This window comes from Struthio camelus, chromosome 15 (genome assembly GCF_040807025.1).
Source record: "Struthio camelus isolate bStrCam1 chromosome 15, bStrCam1.hap1, whole genome shotgun sequence".
Classification (NCBI taxonomy): Eukaryota; Metazoa; Chordata; class Aves; order Struthioniformes; family Struthionidae; genus Struthio; species Struthio camelus.
Window position 1 is genome coordinate 18,907,637 of NC_090956.1, and position 19,085 is coordinate 18,926,721.

The 19,085-nt window shown below is 63.7% G+C and overlaps 2 protein-coding genes across 4 annotated transcripts in view; one reads left to right on the forward strand and one right to left on the reverse strand.

Moving 5' to 3' along the window:
• Positions 1 to 15,410, forward strand: part of CLCN7 (chloride voltage-gated channel 7) — a 28,144-nt gene extending 12,734 nt beyond the window's left edge. For both annotated transcript variants that reach the window (XM_068908072.1, XM_068908073.1), the window contains 22 exons: positions 35 to 100; positions 826 to 958; positions 1,359 to 1,468; positions 2,478 to 2,558; positions 3,096 to 3,158; positions 3,819 to 3,902; positions 4,549 to 4,642; positions 5,347 to 5,411; positions 6,049 to 6,165; positions 6,539 to 6,593; positions 7,093 to 7,153; positions 8,086 to 8,224; positions 9,058 to 9,151; positions 10,966 to 11,135; positions 11,418 to 11,469; positions 11,974 to 12,101; positions 12,385 to 12,470; positions 12,796 to 12,928; positions 13,331 to 13,390; positions 13,629 to 13,805; positions 13,957 to 14,037; positions 14,182 to 15,410. In XM_068908072.1, the coding sequence (XP_068764173.1) occupies positions 35 to 100; positions 826 to 958; positions 1,359 to 1,468; positions 2,478 to 2,558; positions 3,096 to 3,158; positions 3,819 to 3,902; positions 4,549 to 4,642; positions 5,347 to 5,411; positions 6,049 to 6,165; positions 6,539 to 6,593; positions 7,093 to 7,153; positions 8,086 to 8,224; positions 9,058 to 9,151; positions 10,966 to 11,135; positions 11,418 to 11,469; positions 11,974 to 12,101; positions 12,385 to 12,470; positions 12,796 to 12,928; positions 13,331 to 13,390; positions 13,629 to 13,805; positions 13,957 to 14,037; positions 14,182 to 14,268 (2,136 nt within the window). In that variant the 3' untranslated portion in view covers positions 14,269 to 15,410. The remainder of the gene's footprint in view (positions 1 to 34; positions 101 to 825; positions 959 to 1,358; positions 1,469 to 2,477; positions 2,559 to 3,095; positions 3,159 to 3,818; positions 3,903 to 4,548; positions 4,643 to 5,346; positions 5,412 to 6,048; positions 6,166 to 6,538; positions 6,594 to 7,092; positions 7,154 to 8,085; positions 8,225 to 9,057; positions 9,152 to 10,965; positions 11,136 to 11,417; positions 11,470 to 11,973; positions 12,102 to 12,384; positions 12,471 to 12,795; positions 12,929 to 13,330; positions 13,391 to 13,628; positions 13,806 to 13,956; positions 14,038 to 14,181) is intronic.
• Positions 15,411 to 16,104: 694 nt separating this feature from the next.
• Positions 16,105 to 18,193, reverse strand: PERCC1 (proline and glutamate rich with coiled coil 1). Of its 2 annotated transcripts, XM_068908625.1 has the most exons (3): positions 17,970 to 18,193; positions 17,743 to 17,844; positions 16,105 to 17,068 (listed from the first exon to the last, which is right to left on the reverse strand). In XM_068908625.1, the coding sequence occupies exon 3, from the start codon at positions 17,030 to 17,032 to the stop codon at positions 16,283 to 16,285; it is 750 nt and encodes a 249-aa protein (XP_068764726.1). In that variant the 5' UTR covers positions 17,033 to 17,068; positions 17,743 to 17,844; positions 17,970 to 18,193; the 3' UTR covers positions 16,105 to 16,282. The 2 variants fall into 2 exon arrangements, with proteins under 2 accessions (XP_068764726.1, XP_068764727.1); XM_068908626.1 differs by having other exon boundaries at positions 17,743 to 17,970.
• Positions 18,194 to 19,085: the final 892 nt, after the last annotated feature.

Sequence of the window (19,085 nt, forward strand, 5' to 3'; positions counted from 1 at the left end):
GAGACATTAATGGCATCTCCCTTTTCTGAACTAGAGCCTGGACTATGACAACAGTGAAAACCAGCTGTTCCTGGAGGAGGAAAGGAGGATAAACCACACGGTGAGTCTGGCCACGACCCGATTGCGTTGCTCGTGGACCCTGACAAGCCTCTGGCAAGATGGCCCTGCTGAGATGAGGCCTGGAGAAGCTGTTCCCTGTCTGCCTGGCTGCTTCCTGAGTAGCTAGTGGACTTCCCCACACTGCGGGGAGATCGTGCTTGGAAGCAGCTCCTGAGCTATGCTTGGTTTACCAGTAACAGCCAGTTTGTAATGAGCTACAAAACCTCAGGAGAAGGATGGCCAGCTACCACAGGAATCCAGTATGGTCAAATGAAGGGTTCAAATGGGAACTAGTCCATGTACACGTGGTGACATTGCCTAATTGTATGGGGCAGGTCACTGGGCAGGAACGTCTGGAGCTGCACAGAGCATTTGAACTAGGGGAGCTCTTGCCCTGAGAGCTTTGGGAGTCAATACTCCAGGGAGAGACGCAACAGGAGAGTTTGTGCTGAGAGAGAGACCTGATGAAGGCAGAAGAGCTGGAAAAACATGTCTTCTGTTTAAGGATCCCTCACAGCGAGGGCACTGGGTGCTGGCTTAAGATAGGTAAATAATGGCCAGCCTTTGCAGTCCTGGGTCAATCTATGCTGGTTTTACTGGGGCAGCTCTCCTTTGAGAAGTGCCTTCCCTTAGGGTTGTGTTGGAGAAGGTTGCTGCGTGGGTTTGAGTCGTCCCGTTGCTCTGGGGCTGTGCGGCAGCAGTGTCTCATGGCTGTCTGTCTCTCAGGCGTTCCGGACAGTGGAGATCAAGCGCTGGGTCATCTGTGCCATGATCGGCATCCTCACCGGCCTTGTCGCCTGCTTCATTGATATTGTGGTAGAGAACCTGGCTGGGCTGAAGTACCGTGTGGTGAAGGACAGTATCCTTCCAGCCCAGGGGTGCGGAGCAGCAGGCAGCACAAAGCCACGGCCTCCGGCTAGCTGGGAGTTATGGGATCTGCTGCAGGGATGTCTTGTGTTCTCTGCTTCTGGTGGCTGCGAGAGGGTTGCTGGGGGAGAGGGAAGTGCTTATCTGCATGGGTTTGCTGATACCAATGCAGGTCCTGCTGCCTAGTGGCAGGCGGCTCTGCAGTGCTGACCTGTGTCTAGGCAAAAGAGACCCTTGCAGCAGCCCCAGCTCTAGCTGGGCAGACGAGCTGTAGTGCATGTGCAGGATCTGGTGTGCCTGCTGCAGCCCGAGAAGCACCTTGGTGATGCTTTGTTGCAGTGGGAGGGATGTTACCCAGCTGGTATAGCCCTTTCCTTGAGCCACCTCTGCAGACATCGACAAGTTCACAGAGAAGGGGGGCCTGTCTTTCTCCCTGTTGCTCTGGGCGACCCTGAACGCCAGCGTCGTGATGGTGGGCTCCGTTATCGTTGCGTTCATAGAGGTAAGAGTTCAGAGCTGGTCAGGGAGGGGGTCCTCTGTGTGCTTCCTGCCCCAGCTCCTTGCACGGGGTGGGGAGCAGGTTTGTGTCCCTGCATGGGTCTGAATCCGACAGCACAACCTGCTGCACCTGGGAGGGGTTTATGAACCGTGTGGGTCAGTGCGCCCTTGGGGTGTGATTGGGACTGCCCTGGGTGCTGTCAGGTGTCTGAGAAAACATGCAAGTTTGTGTAACACCCATAGCATTTCTGCTGATTGGGCTCTTGTTTACCCCCAGTTCCTTGGTGTTGGCAGGGAAGTGGCTCCAGCTGTGGCATAAAGTTTCTCCTCAGGTGTCAAAGTGGCAGGACGTGCTGCCCTTCATTTGCTGCCCCAGCAGCTTGGGGCAAAGGAGCTGGCTGGGAGAGGTACTCTAGCCTTGGAAGTAGGCACAGCTCTTATGAGCTGTGTCCGTTTATGCAAGGCTCGGACCTGGCTCAGCCTCTCCGTTTCGCGTGTACGTGAGCGTTTGCAGAGAGCAGGCTGGTGAAGTGCCTTGGAGACGTGCTCAAGAGGAAATTTGCAACTGGCTGATGATCTCTGGCGGCAGATTATGGCCGGGCTGTGGACAATCACTTTGTATGGAGTCACTTTCTGAGTCAGCAGTGTCTTCCTTGCTGCTTTGCCCTTGCTCTCCTGCAGAACTCTCCCTGCTGTCAAGCGTGAGCCTTCTACAGTGCTCCTTGCCTTGGCATCATAGTGCGGGTAGGCATGGTGGGGACACCAGGAACCCAGCTGGCTCCTTATCACTGCCATGTTTGCCCTTAAGGGAAGCCTGCCCGCAGAAGCACGGTGGTAGCCTCTCCCTCAAGCCTACCTCCAGAGCCTTTAGATAGGCTTTGACCTCATCTCTGATCCTCTCTGAGGAAGCGCAGGGTGTGATCTGTGCTGAGGGATGGGGACAAGATGGCCAGCAGGTCCCCAGTGCCCTGTCCTGTACTTAGCAGCCACTAACGGTCTTCCGGTACCCGCAGCCTGTAGCAGCCGGCAGTGGCATTCCCCAGATCAAGTGCTATCTCAATGGCGTGAAGATCCCGCACGTTGTCCGGCTGAAGGTGAGACACGGGAGCTTGCGGGATGCGTGCGTTCTGGGTGTGCTGCCACTCGGGTGGACCGAGCGTGTTGTGTCCTTGTGCTGTAGGGCTTTCTCTGTTCGCGCTAAGGCAGGGATGGGAGCTGGCCTGGGCTCCCGGCAGTGGCAGCCCTCCTGCACTGCCCTCATCTATAGCCGTTAACTGCTGTGCCGCCCAGTTAAACCTTTAATTTGCTGCCTTGGTGTCTACAGCCCTTGTGCTCGGTGCCAGGCAGTGGCTGGAAGAGCAGCTTTGAGGAATTTTTGCCCTGAGCAGGGGCTGGCCAGGAAAATTGCAGGTGAAAACATCGGCCAACCTGGTTGTCACAACAGGCACTGACGTGGGGCCGAGAGTCGGAAGTTTCCTGGCGTTTCTGGCTCCTGCCCTTTTGGGTAGTTGAGTCTGTGTCCTCTGTGGCTGCTGCAGTCCATTGTGTGCATGGTCTAGTGTCCCAGTGCAACAGCGCGTGCTGTTCCTGCTGCCCTTGTAATGTGCCCTGTGTCTCTTGCCGTTTTGCAGACCCTGGTGATCAAAGTCTGCGGAGTGATCCTCTCGGTGGTCGGAGGCCTGGCTGTTGGGAAGGTGAGGTGCGCAAAGGGCTCCCTGGCTTGCTGCTGGTGCATTGGGCACACGTGCTGCATCACCGGCTCTGCGCTGGGGGCTGGTGGCCCTGCAGGGACTTCCCAGTTTCACTCCCTGTTCTGCTGGCCCAGGTGACTGCAGCGTGGCCGGGCTCAGGCAGTAGCAGGGGACAGGGATGCTGACTTGCTGGGCACGCAGTGCCACTGAGCCAGCTGGCGTGGGGCTCAGCCGAGGGCAGGAGAGCAGCCGCCTGCGGCTGTCTTCGTGGTTCTCCCGCCACGTGTTAAACGGGGGAACCCAGCGTGCCCTGCTGGGACCTCGCTGGCTGGCTAGGGTCGTAGGCTGCTTGAGAAATCTCCTGAATTTGTCGAAAAGCAGCCCTTGTAAGCCCCTACCCTCCCCGCTGGTGGGAAGAGGAGGTGGCTGCAGGAGCTGCCACTAGAATGAGGAAGTAGGGGGAAAATGCAAGGGGAAGGAAATCTTCTTGGGCCGGGTCTGTACAGACAGAGCTGGTATAAGTCTAGCATGCCACTGGGTGGCTGAGTGCTGGCGTCTGGCTTCAGGGTGATGACCTGGTGAGCGGCATTCAAACTTCTCACTGAGCCTGGGGAAGCCTAGGCTGCTTCCTTCTCCTCTCTGACTCCACTTTCCTGTCTGTAGGAAGGACCTATGATTCATTCAGGGGCGGTGATCGCTGCTGGGATCTCGCAGGGAAGATCCACGTCCTTGAAGCGAGACTTCAAGGTGGGTCTGGAAGGGCGGAGGGGCTGTGCTGCTGCAGGTGCTCCAGCCACCACGGCTCTCCTCTCTGGACTTCCCCAGCGGGGAGTCGAGCACCACGTGGCTCCAACTGCTCTTGTGAACTCCAGCAAAGGGCTTCTGCCTCCCTGCTGTGGCTTGGGGCCCACCAGATGTCAGCACCTGAAAGACCTTGGCCTGTTTGAGGAGTGTGAGCTCTGGAAAGGAAGGTGCAGGCAGAGCTCTGCACCTAGGAGCAGAGGGGGTTGGTGGAACAGCTTGGCTGCCTTTCCTGGGACGCCAGCTCAGTGGTACTGGAGTCTGGCTTGGGGCAGTGGAGCTCTGACCTCTTTGGGGCAGGTGCTTGGAGGGAGAAAGGGAGCTCTGGTCTCCAGCCAGAGCTACCTGAATCCCTTCCTGTGCCACCATCAATGCCCAAACTGGGCCACTCCTTGAGTCACGCAGGTGGTGCATGGTCGCACGTGATCTGCCTGCATGCTCGGAGCCCTGCAGCAACCTGAGCTCGTCAACCCTGGTGAAAGACCTCTGGCGCTGAGAACTGAGCCCATCCAGTTCTGCCTAGCAGCCTGCCTCTTCCTCTGAGCTCATGCCTTTGGCCAGCCCTGAACCTGCCTTTGCTTTGGTGTTTCAGATCTTTGAGTACTTCCGTAGAGACACAGAAAAGAGGGACTTTGTCTCAGCTGGAGCTGCTGCTGGTGTCTCTGCTGCATTTGGTGCTCCTGTGGGTATGTGTCTCTGTTGTCCCGACGCTGAATGGTGCCTCCATGCAGGTCCCATCAGGAGGTTGCTCCCACTTACGTGGGGGCAGCTGCAGGCATCTGCCTGGAGAACTGCAGGAACCTGGATTTATGGAGAGGGTGACAGCAGGGTGCCCTGCAGTACAGACAGGGAGAATGTTTGCATAGAAAAGAAGTGTCTGGTGGCGTCTGGGAGAGCTGGTGGTTTTCCCAGGCAGGTTGGGAGGAGGGAACAGCGTCAGGAGAGCCCAGCATGCACTTTCTGAATCGAATGCCCGCCCGGGGCCAGGTCACACATGGGGGGAATGCCCGAGCGACCGAAACTGTTGCGCTGCTGTCCTCTGACAGCTCCAGGACTGGGAAGGGAAGGAGCTGCTCCGCTGTTTGGCTGCAAGCAGCAGGCCCTCCTGCAAAGTGCCACTATGAGCTATCCTGCCCCATGATGCAGGTCTTGGGAAGAGAAGGGGCTCATGTCTGCGACAGAGGGGGGCAGTGACGGGGCTTCATCGTGATCAGTACATCATTGATGGCAGGGTGGCTCAGCTGAATGCTGGCCACTTTGCTGGAGCCTGTAAGGTGTGGGTTGGGGTGGGGAGCATGGGCCGCGATGACTGCGGCTTCCTCGGCCGGTGCTGTGAGCCGAGGGGCTGTGGCACGCGCCTGCTGCAAAAGGGCTTGTCTCGCGTTTGCAGGGGGTGTCCTCTTCAGCTTGGAGGAAGGGGCTTCCTTCTGGAACCAGTTCCTGACGTGGAGAATTGTAAGTGCTGGAAAGCAGAAGCAGTAAACTGGGGGCTCTGGGTGTCCGTGCCCAAGAACCCCACGGCTCATTGGGTCCCACTTGAGGGCCTCTGGTGTCCTGAGCCGACTGTGCGTCTCGAGACCAGCCCTTTCCTCCACAGCCCCAGGAGCTCTGCCCCAGCGAGGCCTCTGCATTGCTGTGGCCGTCAGGATCTGTTTAACGCAGGCTGTGCTGGCCTTTGGGATTGGACCCAGCAGCTCTGTGCTTCTTCCCATCCCTGCTCCAGCTGGGTGGCCATCTAATGCATCCCAGGGAACAGGGCATCCCAAATCCCCTTCTGGCCTTTGTGGGCTGAATTTGGACCTGGCCGAGCTGGATCTCGGTCCCTGAGGCTGCTGGCTCCTTTTCCAAGGGAGCTGCCTTGGGCTGCGCTGCAGGGCGGTGGAGAGACAAAAGGAAGGAGTGAGCCTGTGGTCACTGTAAGCTCCCCAGTGTGGCACCATAGGGAACGTGGCTGCTTGTCCCTGCTACGTCCTGAGTGCCCAGGCCCACCCAAGGTCCTCAAGGGGTGGCTTGGAGCAAGGAGGAGGGCGTGTGGCGGTGGGAGCAGTGCCGGACACGTCCGGCAGTGACCCTGGGCTGCATCTTTTTCTAGTTCTTTGCCTCCATGATCTCTACGTTCACTCTGAACTCTGTCCTGAGCGTGTACCATGGCAATGCTTGGGATCTCTCCAGCCCTGGGCTCATCAACTTTGGCAGGTTTGATAATGAGGTATGGCACAGGTATACCTCTGGGGGACTCTTCTGGGGCATTTTAAAGAAGCCTAGGGCAGCTGGGGCCATCAATCCCTCTTATAACGTTTGCCTAAGGGCCAAGTTGGGCTTTGCCCTAGCAGGCCCTGGGGTCCGGCAGGATCGCGGCTCCACCAAGCAAGCCGAGGTGGCTCCTCTGCAAGCAGAGGTGCTTCTGCAGCCGCTGCTGGACTGGGTGCTGCAAGGGTGTCGCAGCCCTGTGGGGTGTCCAGGGGAGCAGTTGCGGCAGCTCCCCGGGCCGCTCGCTGGTGCAGGCTTATGCTGTCTGAGTAGAGAGTGACCAGCTGCAAATGTGCCAGGAGATCTGAAACCTGTGTCTGTCTTGCTTCCAGAAAATGGGATACACGATCCAGGAAATTCCAATCTTCATATTTATGGGAGTAGTTGGTAAGAGAGTTCTGCTCTTTCAATTTGATTAGTCTGAATAATTTCCTCTGTTCCTTGTCAGCCCACGAAGACCTTCTGGATCCGTTTTCCTGGGGAGAGTGGGAAAACCATTAAGCTCTGGAGCAGAGGCTGCTTGGGGCTTACAGGGTCCGGAGCCAGATCCTGAGACCCCTTAACCTCTGTGCTGCGAAGCGCGTCGCAGTCACGGACGGTGCTTTGCTTTCAGGAAAGGCCTGAGAAGAGCTGCGGCGCTTGAGCTGCCTTTGCCCTTATGGAAGGGGAGAGGGGGCACATAGGGTGCTCCCTGTGCGCCTGGAAAGCCGACTGTGCTCGGCCTCAGGGCTGCCGGGTGCTGGGGTGTGGGTGCTGGCCCTGGTGCTGTGGAGGTGCTGTGGGGACCTGTCAGGAGGCACCAAGAGCAAAGCTGCTCAGTAAATCCAGCCTTGCGGCCCCTGAGCTTTTGCCTGCGTGCTGAGTTTTTGGTCTTTTGCACTTGCAGGCGGGATCCTCGGGGCCCTGTTCAATGCCCTGAATTACTGGTTAACGATGTTTCGAATCAGGTAAGAACCCGCAGGATGTCTAAGCTGGTCAAAATGGGTTGGCTGGAGCCTTCTGTGCTCCCTGGAAGCAGCATTCCCAGCCAGAGCCAGGCTGTAACCTTGTGAGTAACGTGTGAAACAGCCCTTGGAAGCTGGGAGACAAAGATACAACATGCCTCTTGCTGCCTGCAATCGAGGCTTTGGCCTGCAGCGTCCTACCTTTGCTCTGACCATCCTAAGTATCTCCCTTTAGCAAGTGGAGGGCCCAAAGAGGTGCAAGCAAACACTGCACAGACTGGCTCTTTCGTGTTAGTGCCAGGGCTCGGAGAGCTGCTGAAGCTGTCAGATCCCAGTCTGGCACTGCCACTGCTTGGCACCAGCTTTTCAAACCCTGCGAGTGGCCTGGCGGTCTCAGGGAGGGATTGCCTATGGCAGCAGAGCTGGGGAAGAGCCCGCAGCAGCATCCAGGACACCCCTCCTCATGGGGCTTCATGAGACCCAGCTTTGGGGGGTGCAGGAGCTGTTCCTGTCCCACCATGGGGGTGTCTGCCTTCCTGGCTCTGTGCAGGACAGATGAGCACGGCCGGCTGGAGCGAGGTGGGTGAAGCTGCTCTTGCTGCTGGCGTCTGGCCCCAGCTCCCTACAGCGGTTATATCAGAGGACAGACACCAGGACAGCATGTGCCGTGGGTTTCCTCCCTCAGCGTGCCTCGGTCCAGGCTAGCAGCAAAGCCAGGGCTTGTGCGCAGCTAAGAGTGGGTCGAGGAGCTCCTGGGCCTCCCAAAGAACCAGCTCTGATCACTTTAAAGGGCTCCCGGAGCTGGCAGCTCTTCTCCCTCTCCTGCCACAGCCACTGCTTCTCTCGGGCCCACGGGGTTTGCTTGCAGCCCATCGCCTTGCGTTCCTGGGCGCCGCTGGGGCAGAGCGGGACTCACGTCTCTGCTTGCTCCCCAGGTACATCCACCGGCCCTGCCTCCAGGTGATTGAGGCCATGCTGGTCGCAGCGGTGACAGCGGCCGTGGGGTTCGTCATGATTTACTGCTCCAGGGACTGCCAGCCCATCCAGGGGAGCACAGTAGCCTATCCCCTGCAGGTAGGAGATGCTGGAGAACGGCCCCACCAGAACTGCAGGAGACCCTGATCCTGAGTGGAGGCTGAGGGCTGAGCGTGGAGATGAGACCCCACCGGTTCTTGTGGCCTTGGGCCTTGCTGGTTCCCCCTGTAGCAGTCAGCGGCTCCCACCCCGGGTAGGGTTGGAGACCTAAAGTGCAGTGAACAGTACATGGCTCCGCTGGCCAGCCCAAACGAAACGTTTGGAAGAGCAGCAAGCGATCTTTGCAGCTGAGCCTTAGCTTGGCAGGGGCAGAGGCGAAGGTGCAGGCAGGCTGGCAGTCACCAGCCAGCCTAGTAGCTTGTCCCATGGGTGAAGCTGTGATGCAGTAGCGTGGAAAAGGTGCAGATAAGCCCTGCAGCCCTTAACGTACCTCTTGGGCGTTTTACTAAGCGCCGCAAAGAAATATCTAATGCTACTAGTCCTGGGAACATAAAAAGCATCTCTTTTGTTCCTGTTTCATTTACTTTTCCTCCTATATGGTGATGCCCCATGTGCCGAGTCCTTGACTCGGCAAGAACATCCCAGACCCTGGAGTTTTCCCCAGGCTGCTTCTCCCTGTAACACCCAGCTCTGAGACGCAAGCCTTGGCCGGGTTGCAGCGTTGTTTGGCTTTTCTCTGCCTCCACAGCCAGAGAGCTGGGTGGAAACGCCGCGAGGTTGGCGCACTCGCAGCGTAGGAATCGCTGCCTTGCTGGCGCTCGCCACCTCCCCTCCGCGGCTGGCAGCGAGCCCCGCGCCTGGCAGCCTTCCCTGCCCCGGGGCAGCCTGGCTCTGCCGCCTCCAACTCTGCTTCTCTTTTCCTTCCACCTCAGCTTTTCTGTGCGGACGGAGAGTACAACTCCATGGCCACCGCCTTCTTCAACACGCCCGAGAAGAGTGTCGTCAACCTCTTCCATGATCCCCCAGGTCTGTGTGTCCTTGGATTCGGGCAGAGCGGGGCAGAGCTTGAGCGTGCCGGTCGGCCGGTTCCCTCTTTGCCGGCGGGACGAGGCGGGGGGGAAGATCGGCGCAGCCCCGTGAGGGTGCGATGGGATCTGGCAAGGCGCTGTGCTGGGAGGGACAGGAAGCGAGTGGCCGTTTCTCGCGGTACGAGAACGAGTCGGGGTGCCCGCTGCGGGGCAGCAGGCTGGGCGCGCAGGGGGAGCGCCAGGAGGCACTGCTGCAGGACGTTGCGAAGGCTGCGAAGGGGTCCAAAAGCCGTTTGGTGAATTTGGGGAGGGCAGATCCTCTGGCAGTAGATAGGCAGACACGGACCATCTCCGCAGCGTGCGTCTCCAAGCGCTCGCAGTCTCCCGCCCGCAAAGTGAGTGCGGCAAGAGAGCAGCTCTCGGCAGGGGTGATCTGCGTAGCCACGTGCTGATCCGTTAGTCCAGCTCTGCGGGGCCCCTCCTGGAGCCTTGGAGGCAGTGAAGGTGGCGACGTCACCAAGAGGCCTCTTGACTTGACAAAACCAAGTGCCTTCCCCAGGCTGGTCCGTGCGGTGTTGCAAACGGGAGGTGGTCAAGCTTCTCTGTTTTGTACTGGTGAACGAAACCTGGTTTTGAACAGCAAAGCTGTTGCTTCCCTGGACATCCAGAGACTTCTGCTCCTTGCCTGCAGTGGGTGAAGGCAGCGGAGGGAGGAAGGATGGGTGCTCACCCTTGCGAGCTCAGCCCGAGGGCTGTAGTCCTGGGGGAGCCCGTGGACGAGGACGCGGTTGCGCTCGCGCCTGTTCTCGAGCTATTGTTTCCGAGTTGTGTGGGAGCAACTGGAGTCTGTTCTGGAAATATCCCTGCATGTTTTCTTACTTAGCAGGGCCTCTTGCCCCCAAATGACTTTGCCATCTGGGCAGGCTGCGGAGGTGGATTTTGGGGCTTACGTTTGCTCGAGAAATCGGATTCAGCTTCCAGTGCCCCCAGGGAGCCGAGTCCGAGCTCCGATTTCCCTCGGACACTGGGGAACGCTAACGCGCGCTCTGCCTCCTGGGCGCCAGGCTGTGTTTCGTGCCAGCTGGCGCGTGGGCGGCAGAGGGACCGCTCTGAATTTATAGACTTGTAGCCCAGAACTGCAGCTCGACCATTTCAAGTGGTGACAACTGTCCCGTGTCCCGGGGCTGTTCCCTGCGGTGCTTGAACCTCTCCCTGGCTCAGTGCTTTGCTTGAGGAGAAGTTGCCAAGGACGTGTTCAAACCGGAGACTGAATGGCTTGGCGGTCCTAAAATAGTGGTAGGCCGAGTCCAGGGGTGGCAGGGTCTCGCCGCTCATGGATGGCGTGATGGCACAGCCGGCAGCATGGGAGCTGCGGGATGGGGAGGCAGGGTGTCAGCTCAGCAGAGCAGGCCCAAACCTGGCTCTGAAACCCCCGGAGGACCCCTGCCAGCCCACCAGCACCCGTCCTCCCGTCACCTGACGCTGGCAGCCCCTCGGGACTTTGCGCCGTTGGTCACATTGCCGGCTGGGGAACGCGGGAGGGGTCGGGTCACGCGATGGAGGGAAGGCGGATGCTTCGGATGGCGCCAGCGCCACTGTCCCACGCGGGAAAGGCCGGCAAGGCTGAGCAGAGAGGCCTCGACCTAGCGAGAGCGACGGCAGCCAAGTCCAGGACGCGAGAGGGGCTTCCCCCGCCGGGAACGAGCGGTGCGGGGACGCCGCTGTCTGGTGGCCGCAGCCCGGCTCAGCGTCTGCGGGCTGCCGGCGCGCCGCCGGCTCGGCGCTGACTCCCTCTCCTCTCCCCCGCCGCAGGCTCCTACAATCCCATGACCCTGGGCATGTTCACGCTGATGTATTTCTTCCTGGCGTGCTGGACGTACGGCCTCACGGTGTCCGCGGGGGTCTTCATCCCTTCCCTGCTGATCGGCGCTGCCTGGGGGAGGCTCTTCGGCATCTCCCTCTCCTACCTGACCAAGGGCCCGGTGAGTGTTTCAGGGGAAGGGGCGCAGGGCGGGAGCCACGGGCCCCAGCCCTCCTCCCCTGCTGTGGGTGAGCTGCGCGTGCGCGAGGCCCGTTGGCCTTGCCTCCCTCTGGGCAGTGGCCGGCCGACGGCTGGGCTCTGCAGGAGGCTTCGGGCTGTCCCTGTGCCTTTGGAGGGGGATTCGGGGCTGGGCGCTTTCCTCGTTCCCTCTGGGTGCCCCTGTCTGGGGGGCGCCAGCTTACTTGTCCCCTTCTCTCTCTCTCTCTCCCTCTCCTGTGCTCAGATCTGGGCCGACCCTGGGAAGTACGCCCTGATGGGAGCCGCCGCGCAGCTGGGTGAGTCGCCCCGTGCTGCGATTCTTGGCCGTCTCCTGCCCGTATCGTAGGGAAGGCGGCATGGCGAAACCGGCCTCTGCTTCCCTGGCGCAGAGCTGAGACGTAGCCCGGGCTACGAGTGTTGCTAAAGCTCGACCCCGTCGTCGTCTTCCTAACGACGCTGCCAAGCCCCAGCAGGGCTGGTCAGAGCCGCTCCGTGCCCGGGGTGGTGCCTGGCCCAGCGCAGAGCTTCTAGATGCTGCGGGGCCGAGGTCCAGTTTGGCCTGGGCTGTCCCCGATCTGCCCCGTTTCTCCGTGGCTGTGTGGGCGCTCAGCGCCCTGGTTCCTGCCTCCACAGCCAAGAGCAGAGGGCTATGTCCCCGGGGCAGCCGGGCCTGCTGCCCGGTTGGTGCAGGCAGTCCCAAATCCCTGCGCAGAGTTGGAGGGGCCTTGGGCACTCCCCTGTCCCCTCGCCCCGTGTCCCTCTGCCGCGCTAACGCCCAACCCCTTGGGCGCTTCTCCCAGGTGGGATAGTGCGGATGACGCTGAGTCTCACGGTCATCATGATGGAGGCGACGGGCAACGTCACCTACGGCTTCCCCATCATGCTGGTGCTAATGACGGCGAAGATTGTGGGTGACTACTTCGTGGAGGTGAGGGCTGGCCGCACTCGCCGGGAGCCTGGTGCCGGGCAAAAGGCTGTGGGTGAAGGTTGGGGGGGTGCTGGAGGGCTTTGGGAGCCCGGGGACCAGTGACAAGCTACCAGTGAGGATTTGGGGTATTGCAGAGCCATGGAGCAGCTGTGGGTCAGGTTGTGGGTGCGGAACCGGGATGCCGGGACAAGCATGCTCCCTCTCAGTGGGGAGATGCTGTCTGGCTGCTCCCCCTTCCAGTGTGTGGCCAGGCCTCTCCTGATGCCCTGGTCTCGCCTTGCAGGGCCTCTACGACATGCACATCCAGCTGCAGAGCGTGCCCTTCCTGCATTGGGAGGCCCCAGTAACGTCTCACTCCCTCACCGCCAGGTAGGTGGCCTGGGGGATGTCTGGGGCTGGGTCCTTCTGCCCTCGCAGGGCACTGGGCCCCTCTGACCACGCTGGCGACGTCCACTGGAAGTGGAGGTGGTGATGTACAGGGATGGCGATGCCTGTTGACCCATGGTGCCACCGCGCCAGGCCCTTCCCCAGTCGGCAGCGTGGCCCACCATGAGTTCCCTCCCTGGTCCCTGGCAGGTTGTGCAGGATGAGAAGGTGTCAGGGCTGTGGCAGCCGAGCTCTGGCCTGTGGGTGGGTGGGTGAATTTGGGGCATGCAGCCACGGAGCTGTGTTTAACACCACCCCTTCCCCGCAGGGAGGTCATGAGCACCCCCGTCACCTGCCTGCGGAGGATTGAGCGGGTGGGCACAGTCGTGGACGTCCTCAGCGACACTTCCTCCAACCACAACGGTTTCCCCGTGGTGGAGAGCAACCCTGACGCCACACAGGTGGGCCAGGTGCCGGGGGCGGGGGGGGCGCAAAGCTATGTGAGGGTTGACCTTGGGGTGGTGCCCCCCAGGTGTCACGTGTGGCGTCCTGCCAAACTCCCTGGGCAGCAGGGAGTGGGTGCGATGGGGCTCGGTTGGGTGTGAGCAGCAGGTGACCTGTTGCGTCTCCTCTCACGACAGTGGTGCCCTTGTTGGAGGCCCTGATAGATAGCCAGGGAGATGCGGGTTGATCTCCTGCATCTCAACTTCTGGGTAAAGGCCACACAATGAGGATGCTGGGTGTCTGTGCTCCTCGGGTGCTCACCAAACCCTGGAGACTACCTGGGCAGCTGCTCTGTGGGGTGTTTGGTCTGCGCTTGCCTCCCCTCAGACCTATCTCACGTGCGGTGCTCTCTGTCGCAGGTGGCAGGACTGCGGGGTTTGATCCTGCGCTCCCAGCTCATCGTTCTGCTGAAGCACAAGGTGGGTGCTCCCGTGTGGAGGGAGATGCTGGGCTGTCCGTGCTGTGTCAGAGCCCCGGTGCCCCTGCCCCACTGCTTCCCCGGGCCCTTTGGTGCCTGCCTTGCTTAGGAGGAGCTGGCAGAGGGTCCCCGTTGTGTCCCTCCGGGGCACTGCCCCAGCTCTGCGGGGCTTGGTGGGACTGGCACCCGCTGCAGGTGCTCAGTGGTGCTGGCTCCCTGACAGTCTCTCCCTTTCCCAGGTTTTTGTGGAAAGGGCCAACCTGAGCCTGGTACAGCGGCGGCTGAAGCTGAAGGATTTCCGGGACGCCTACCCACGCTTCCCTCCCATCCAGTCGATCCACGTCTCCCAGGACGAGCGCGAGTGCATGATGGACCTGAGCGAGTTCATGAACCCCTCGCCCTACACGGTGCCCCAGGTAATGCCTCGTGGCCCAGCCTGTGCCTGAGATGGCTCCCAGCAAGCTCTGGCTGGGAGCTGGCCCCCACTGGGACCACGGGTGGACAGCGGAGGCCAGCCCGTGCCAGCTGGGGCTGTCGCAGCCCACGCAGCTCTGCTCTGCCTTGCAGGAGGCCTCGCTGCCGCGGGTGTTCAAGCTGTTCCGGGCCCTGGGCCTGCGGCACTTGGTGGTGGTGGACAATCGCAACGAGGTGAGTCCCTGGGGCCACCGGGCACCGCCTGCAGGTACCTTCCCTCCCTCCGCAGCCTGGGCTCCTCGTGGGGGTGCTGCTGGTGTCCCCAGGCTCTCCCTGCTCGCTGTGGTGGGGGTCTTAGGTTGTGCCCTCTCCCTGCAGGTGGTGGGCATGGTCACCCGCAAGGATCTTGCCAGGTACAGGCTGGGGAAGGAAGGACTGGAGGAGCTCTCCCTGGCGCAGACGTGACGTGGGGTGCTGCTGTCCAGCAGAGCGTCGCGCTGGTCCCCAGCACTCCGGCTGCTCTGAGACCAGGACCCTTATTTTGCTGGAGGCAAGGAGAGGACTGGGCCGGCCAGTGCAGGCATCGCGGTGCCTGGAGCACCAGTGTGGCCCCCCTGCCCTGGCTCTCCTGTGCGTCGCCGTGTTCCTATTTCTAATGGCTTCTCTTCTCCGGGCCTTCTCTTTTCCCCTCCCTCTACTTCCCTGAGGGATCAAAATACACTGTTGGCTTTGTTAGCTCCTGCTGTAGGGCTGTGCCAGAAGTTGGGTCAAGGCTGGAGCGTGTCCTGGGGGAGCTGAAGAGCCCTGCTGAGCTGGCCACCATCTCTCTGCCGCTGGCACCTTTCCTCCCGTGTTGGCTCTTCCATCCAGCCCCCCGCTGCCAGGGCCCCGAGCCCTCCCCGAGCCCTTCCCTTGCGTGGCACCAGGCGCCTGCGTGGAAGCAGGAGAGGTGGGGAGAGCCCCGTTCCCCCTCCGCCTCGAGCAGAGGGCTGCGCCCTGCTCTGCTGTGCAATAAAAGGGCTCGCGTGGTCCAGCCGCTGCCGCCTCTGCTCTTTCTTGGTGCCCTCGGCCACCCTGCCCCAGGTGAGCGAGGGCAGAGCTGCCTCCTCCAGGGCCGCGGCAGTGCCGGAGCCTGGGCCCGCGCCGTGCCCCCCTCCGTGCCTGCTGCCCCAGGAGTCCCAGCTCTTCTGCTGCGTCTCCCCTCCGGCAGCGACATTTAGGTCAAAAAACGAACCCTGTTTGAGTTTGTGTTTGCCGTAGCCCAGCCCTTTGGAGCAGCCCGGGTCCGGCCAGCCTGGCCTCGCGCCCCAACCCCTGGAGGCGGCCGCGGGCCCTCGTCCGCTCGCCCTCGCCGTGTGCCCGGTGCATGCTGCAGGGCTCCAGCCTGGCCGGGGCCCCCAGGGTCCCGCTCCCAGGCCTCCACCCTGGGACGCACGGGGCGGCTGGGTGCCCCAGGGAGGGAGCGCGGGCACCTACGTGCTGTGCCCTCGGCGCCGGGTGCAAGCCTCTTCCCTGCTCTGGGGGCCAAGCTGGCCGGGCTGCAGCCTGCAGGACCTCTCCGAGGTCTTCTACTTCCGAAGCCGAAATAAAGCCCGTTTCTACTTTCACTGCGGTGTGACCCTTCTCTGGCGCTTGGCACCGTCGGCCGCTCGGAAGAAGCGGTAGCCGCGGCCGCCCCGTCAGCCCCCCGGGCCCGGCAGGTCCTGGCCCCGCCGTTGACGGGGGGGCAGAGCTGGATCCTGCAGTCCCCACGGCGCCGAGCTGGGGCCGGGCCAGCCCCCCGGGGGCTTTTCTGTCGATAAGGGTGTCTGTGTTTGCCTGGCAGAAGACAGACAACGGGGTTTATTGTTTCCCCGGTGTTTGCGCCTGTCGGGCCCTCAATCCATCACCCCCGGCCCCGTCTCCTGCCGCCTGGCTCGCGGGGACCCCCGGAGGGGGAGGACGCGGAGGAGGGCTGCAGGTGCCACAGGCTGACTGGCGTGCACCCCCGGGGGTCTCCGGCACCCGCAGAGCGTCCCCACTGCCGTTTAGGAGCCCCTGCGTTACCCTTTGCCCTCGCGCTGCCGCAATAAGGATTCACTGCTCCTTTCATCGGCCCGCTACCCTCCGCTTCCTGCCGCCGGGGGAAGCGGGCGGCCGCTCCGCGCCGGGGCCGGCTCGGCCCGCCGAGACGCCACCGCAGCTCGGGGCACCGGGCTGCCCCGCGGGTCCCAGCGCCCCGCGGAGGGGTGCTGAGCGGCCGCCTCCGCCTCACCGCTCCGGGTGACGAAGGACACCGCCCGCACTCGTGCCTTGCGAGGAGTCATTTATTCGCTCGTGCCAGCGCCGGCTCCGGGGCTCCAGGCGCCCTCGCGCCTGGCACCGGCACCCACCCGGAAAGGGAAGGGTTTATCATTAACCGGGCGGCACGTGGCGGGGCCGGGGTGCTGCCGGGTGCCAGCTTTTACGGGCTGAGCACAAAGGCCGGGGCCGGCCGCCGTCACAGCGCGCCCGAGCGCTCGGCCTCCAGCCCCGGGCGGCCCGGCTCGGGCGGCAGCTCCGGCGCTGCCTCCGCCGTCCAGTTGGCCAGCAGGTCGCTGAAGTCGGGCGCGCTGGGGTGCAGCGCGGGGCCGGGACCCGGCTCCCTCCAGAACGATTGCGGCAGCTGCCTCTCGTGCATGGGTGTGATGTGAGCGTATTTCCTCTCCAGCCGCTGCTTCTTGCCGTCCGCCGCCCGGGGCTGGAGGCACCGGTGCAAGCCGTACTCGAAGAGCTCGGCCAGCGGCCCCAGCGGCTGCGGGCCGCCCGCCGGCCGCCAGCCCCGCGGCCCGCCGCCCGCCCGCGCCACCTCGTCCTCGGGCTCGCCGCTCCGCGCCGCGCGCAGCAGCTCGGCGTAGTACAGCTCCCGGCCGGAGCGGCGGGGCGAGCGGCAGTCCTCGGAGGCGCCCCAGCCTTCGGCCTCTTCGTCCCGGCCCTTCCGCCCAAAATACCGCTGGATGTCGCAGCTGATGAGCTCGGAAAACTTGAGGAGCCGCAGGGTCGTCTCCGTGTCGCTCGGGCTGGTGAGCTCCTGCTCGCCCCGGCCGGCGCCCTCCGCTGCCGCCTCCTCCTCCTCTTCCTCGTCCTCCTCCTCGTCCTCCTCGGAGAGGTCGGGGAAGTCGGGCTCGGGGTGCGCGGGCAGCAGCAGGCCGTGCGGGAAGGGCGAGGGCAGCCGCAGCTCGGCCAGGTGCCGGATGACGCCCGCAGCCATGTCGGTGCGCGTGGGACCCCGGGGCCCGGGCTCACCCTGCGGGGCGAGGGACGGTGGGGTGAGGGCTGCGAGCCCCCGCGGCGCCGGCTGTGGGGCCAGGCGGGTGCCGGGCTGGGGCTGGGCGAGCACCTGGGCCCCGGCGAGGGACGTGGGGCTGGGGCAGCTCTCGGCGTCCCCAGCGCCTGGCCCAGCCCGGTAGCACCCCAGGAGAAGACACGTGCCACCTAGGGAGAGCGGCCCTCGGCGCCGTGGGGCAGCAGGGCGGGAGGACGGGCCCCCCTCGCTCCGCGCTCTGCCCAGGCGGAAGCCCCTGAGGGTTGTTGCCCTGCGACGGGGCGAATCCTGCCACCTCCCTGCACGCTCCAGCCGCGGCTGGGTCTTACCGAGCTGGAGGAGGCCCCTCTTTACGTGGGGATGGACGATCTGCGCACCGGCGGCCCCGGCCCCCGGGCGCGCTGCAGGGCAGCCCCGGCCGTGCCCCTGGGACCACCGTCAGCCCGGCAAAGAGCCCCGGCTCCGAGAGGTCCTGGGGGCAGCAAGGGGGACTGATCCTGCTCCTGGCAGGCCACGTGCAACGCCCGGCACGGCTGCTCTCCCTGGGGTCCGCACGCACCCCTCCCCGGCCCGTCCGGACCCTGCCTAAGTCCGGGCTGCCCTGGGCGGCGGCGCCCGGCCGCCCCGTCTCCGCCGGGGCTCGGCTCGGCACTCACCTTCGCGCTGCCGCCGGGCCGCGCGGGCTGCCGCCCGGCTCTCCGCCTCGCTCTCCCTCCACCTGGGCCTGAAGTATTTATAGCGGAGCGGCGAGCTGGCGGCTGGCAAATATTTGGTAGCTGTATTGTAATAGTAGACTCGGTAAACAGAGCTGGGGTTTGCTTTAGCACCCAGCAACGGGAGAGCGGCGCGGAGAGGGAGCGCGGGGACGGAAGGCAGGGCTCACCTTAATGGTTCACTAGCCGGGGGATTTTCAAGTGTTGTTCCTGTAGATTCACCTACTCAATCGGCCGCCCCAGCTGCCAAACTGCCTGCGCACTTGTACCGAGGGCTCTTATCTCCCTGCTGATTGGAGGCGAAATCAAGCTTTGTCAAATAGGCGTAAAATTAAATTTCATGCTATTTTGACTCCTGGAGTAGGATCTTCTGAAGAACATACTGCTTATCGAGCTCCGCCTGTGCAAACAAGCGCCGCGGCCGGCCGGCCGGCCACCCGCTTCCCCGGGCCCCAACGGCTCCCCGGGGGTCCCGCGGCCCCGCCAGCCGCCCCCGGGCCGGAGACGGCGGCGCCGGGACGCCCCGCATGCCCCGCAACGCCCCGCGTGCCCCGCGCGGCCGCGGCGCAGGGGCAGCGCGCCAGGGCGGCAAGGAAGCAGCCGACGGAGGGTCGCTTGGGCCCCGGAGCGGCGGCTGCCCGGCTGCACCTCCCGATCCTGCGCTGGCGCCAGGCACGGCGGCGGGAGAGCAGAGCGCCCGTGGGACAGCGGGAGGACGCGGGACCGGCTCGGGGGACGCTGGACGACCCGGGCTGCGCGCCGGTCCCGCCATCGCCCTGTCCCGGCCCCGGCTGGGGCATCTCGGGAGAGGGGAAACGTGGAGCGCGTCGGGTTTGCGGACGGCCCGACGGAGCCGTCCTTGCCGCCGGCCGAGCCCTCCCGGCCCCTGCGGACCGTCCGCGCCGCCCCGGGCCGAGCCGCCGCCCGCCCCGGCACCGGCCGTGCGCCCCCGCAGCGCTGCCTCGTCCCTTCTCCAAACATTCACGTTGGCAACCCCGGGGCCGCGGCAGCAGCCACGCCGCCCGGGCACCCGCTGGGCAAACACGGCCAGCGGGAGCTGATAAGCAGCGGGGCGGCCTTCGATCTGCTGCCGTGACGTCGCCCGCCCCGCGGCAGCTGTCGCGGCCGGCGCCGCGGCCCCGGCTCCCCGTCCGGTTGCGGCGGGGGGTCGCCGGCTCCTCGCGGGGCGGCGGGGCCGGGTGCCCGGGGGCGGCGGGGCGCGCGGCGGCGCCGGGAGCGGGGCGCCGGGCTGGCCCCACCATGCCCCGCGCGGCGGCGGTGGGGCG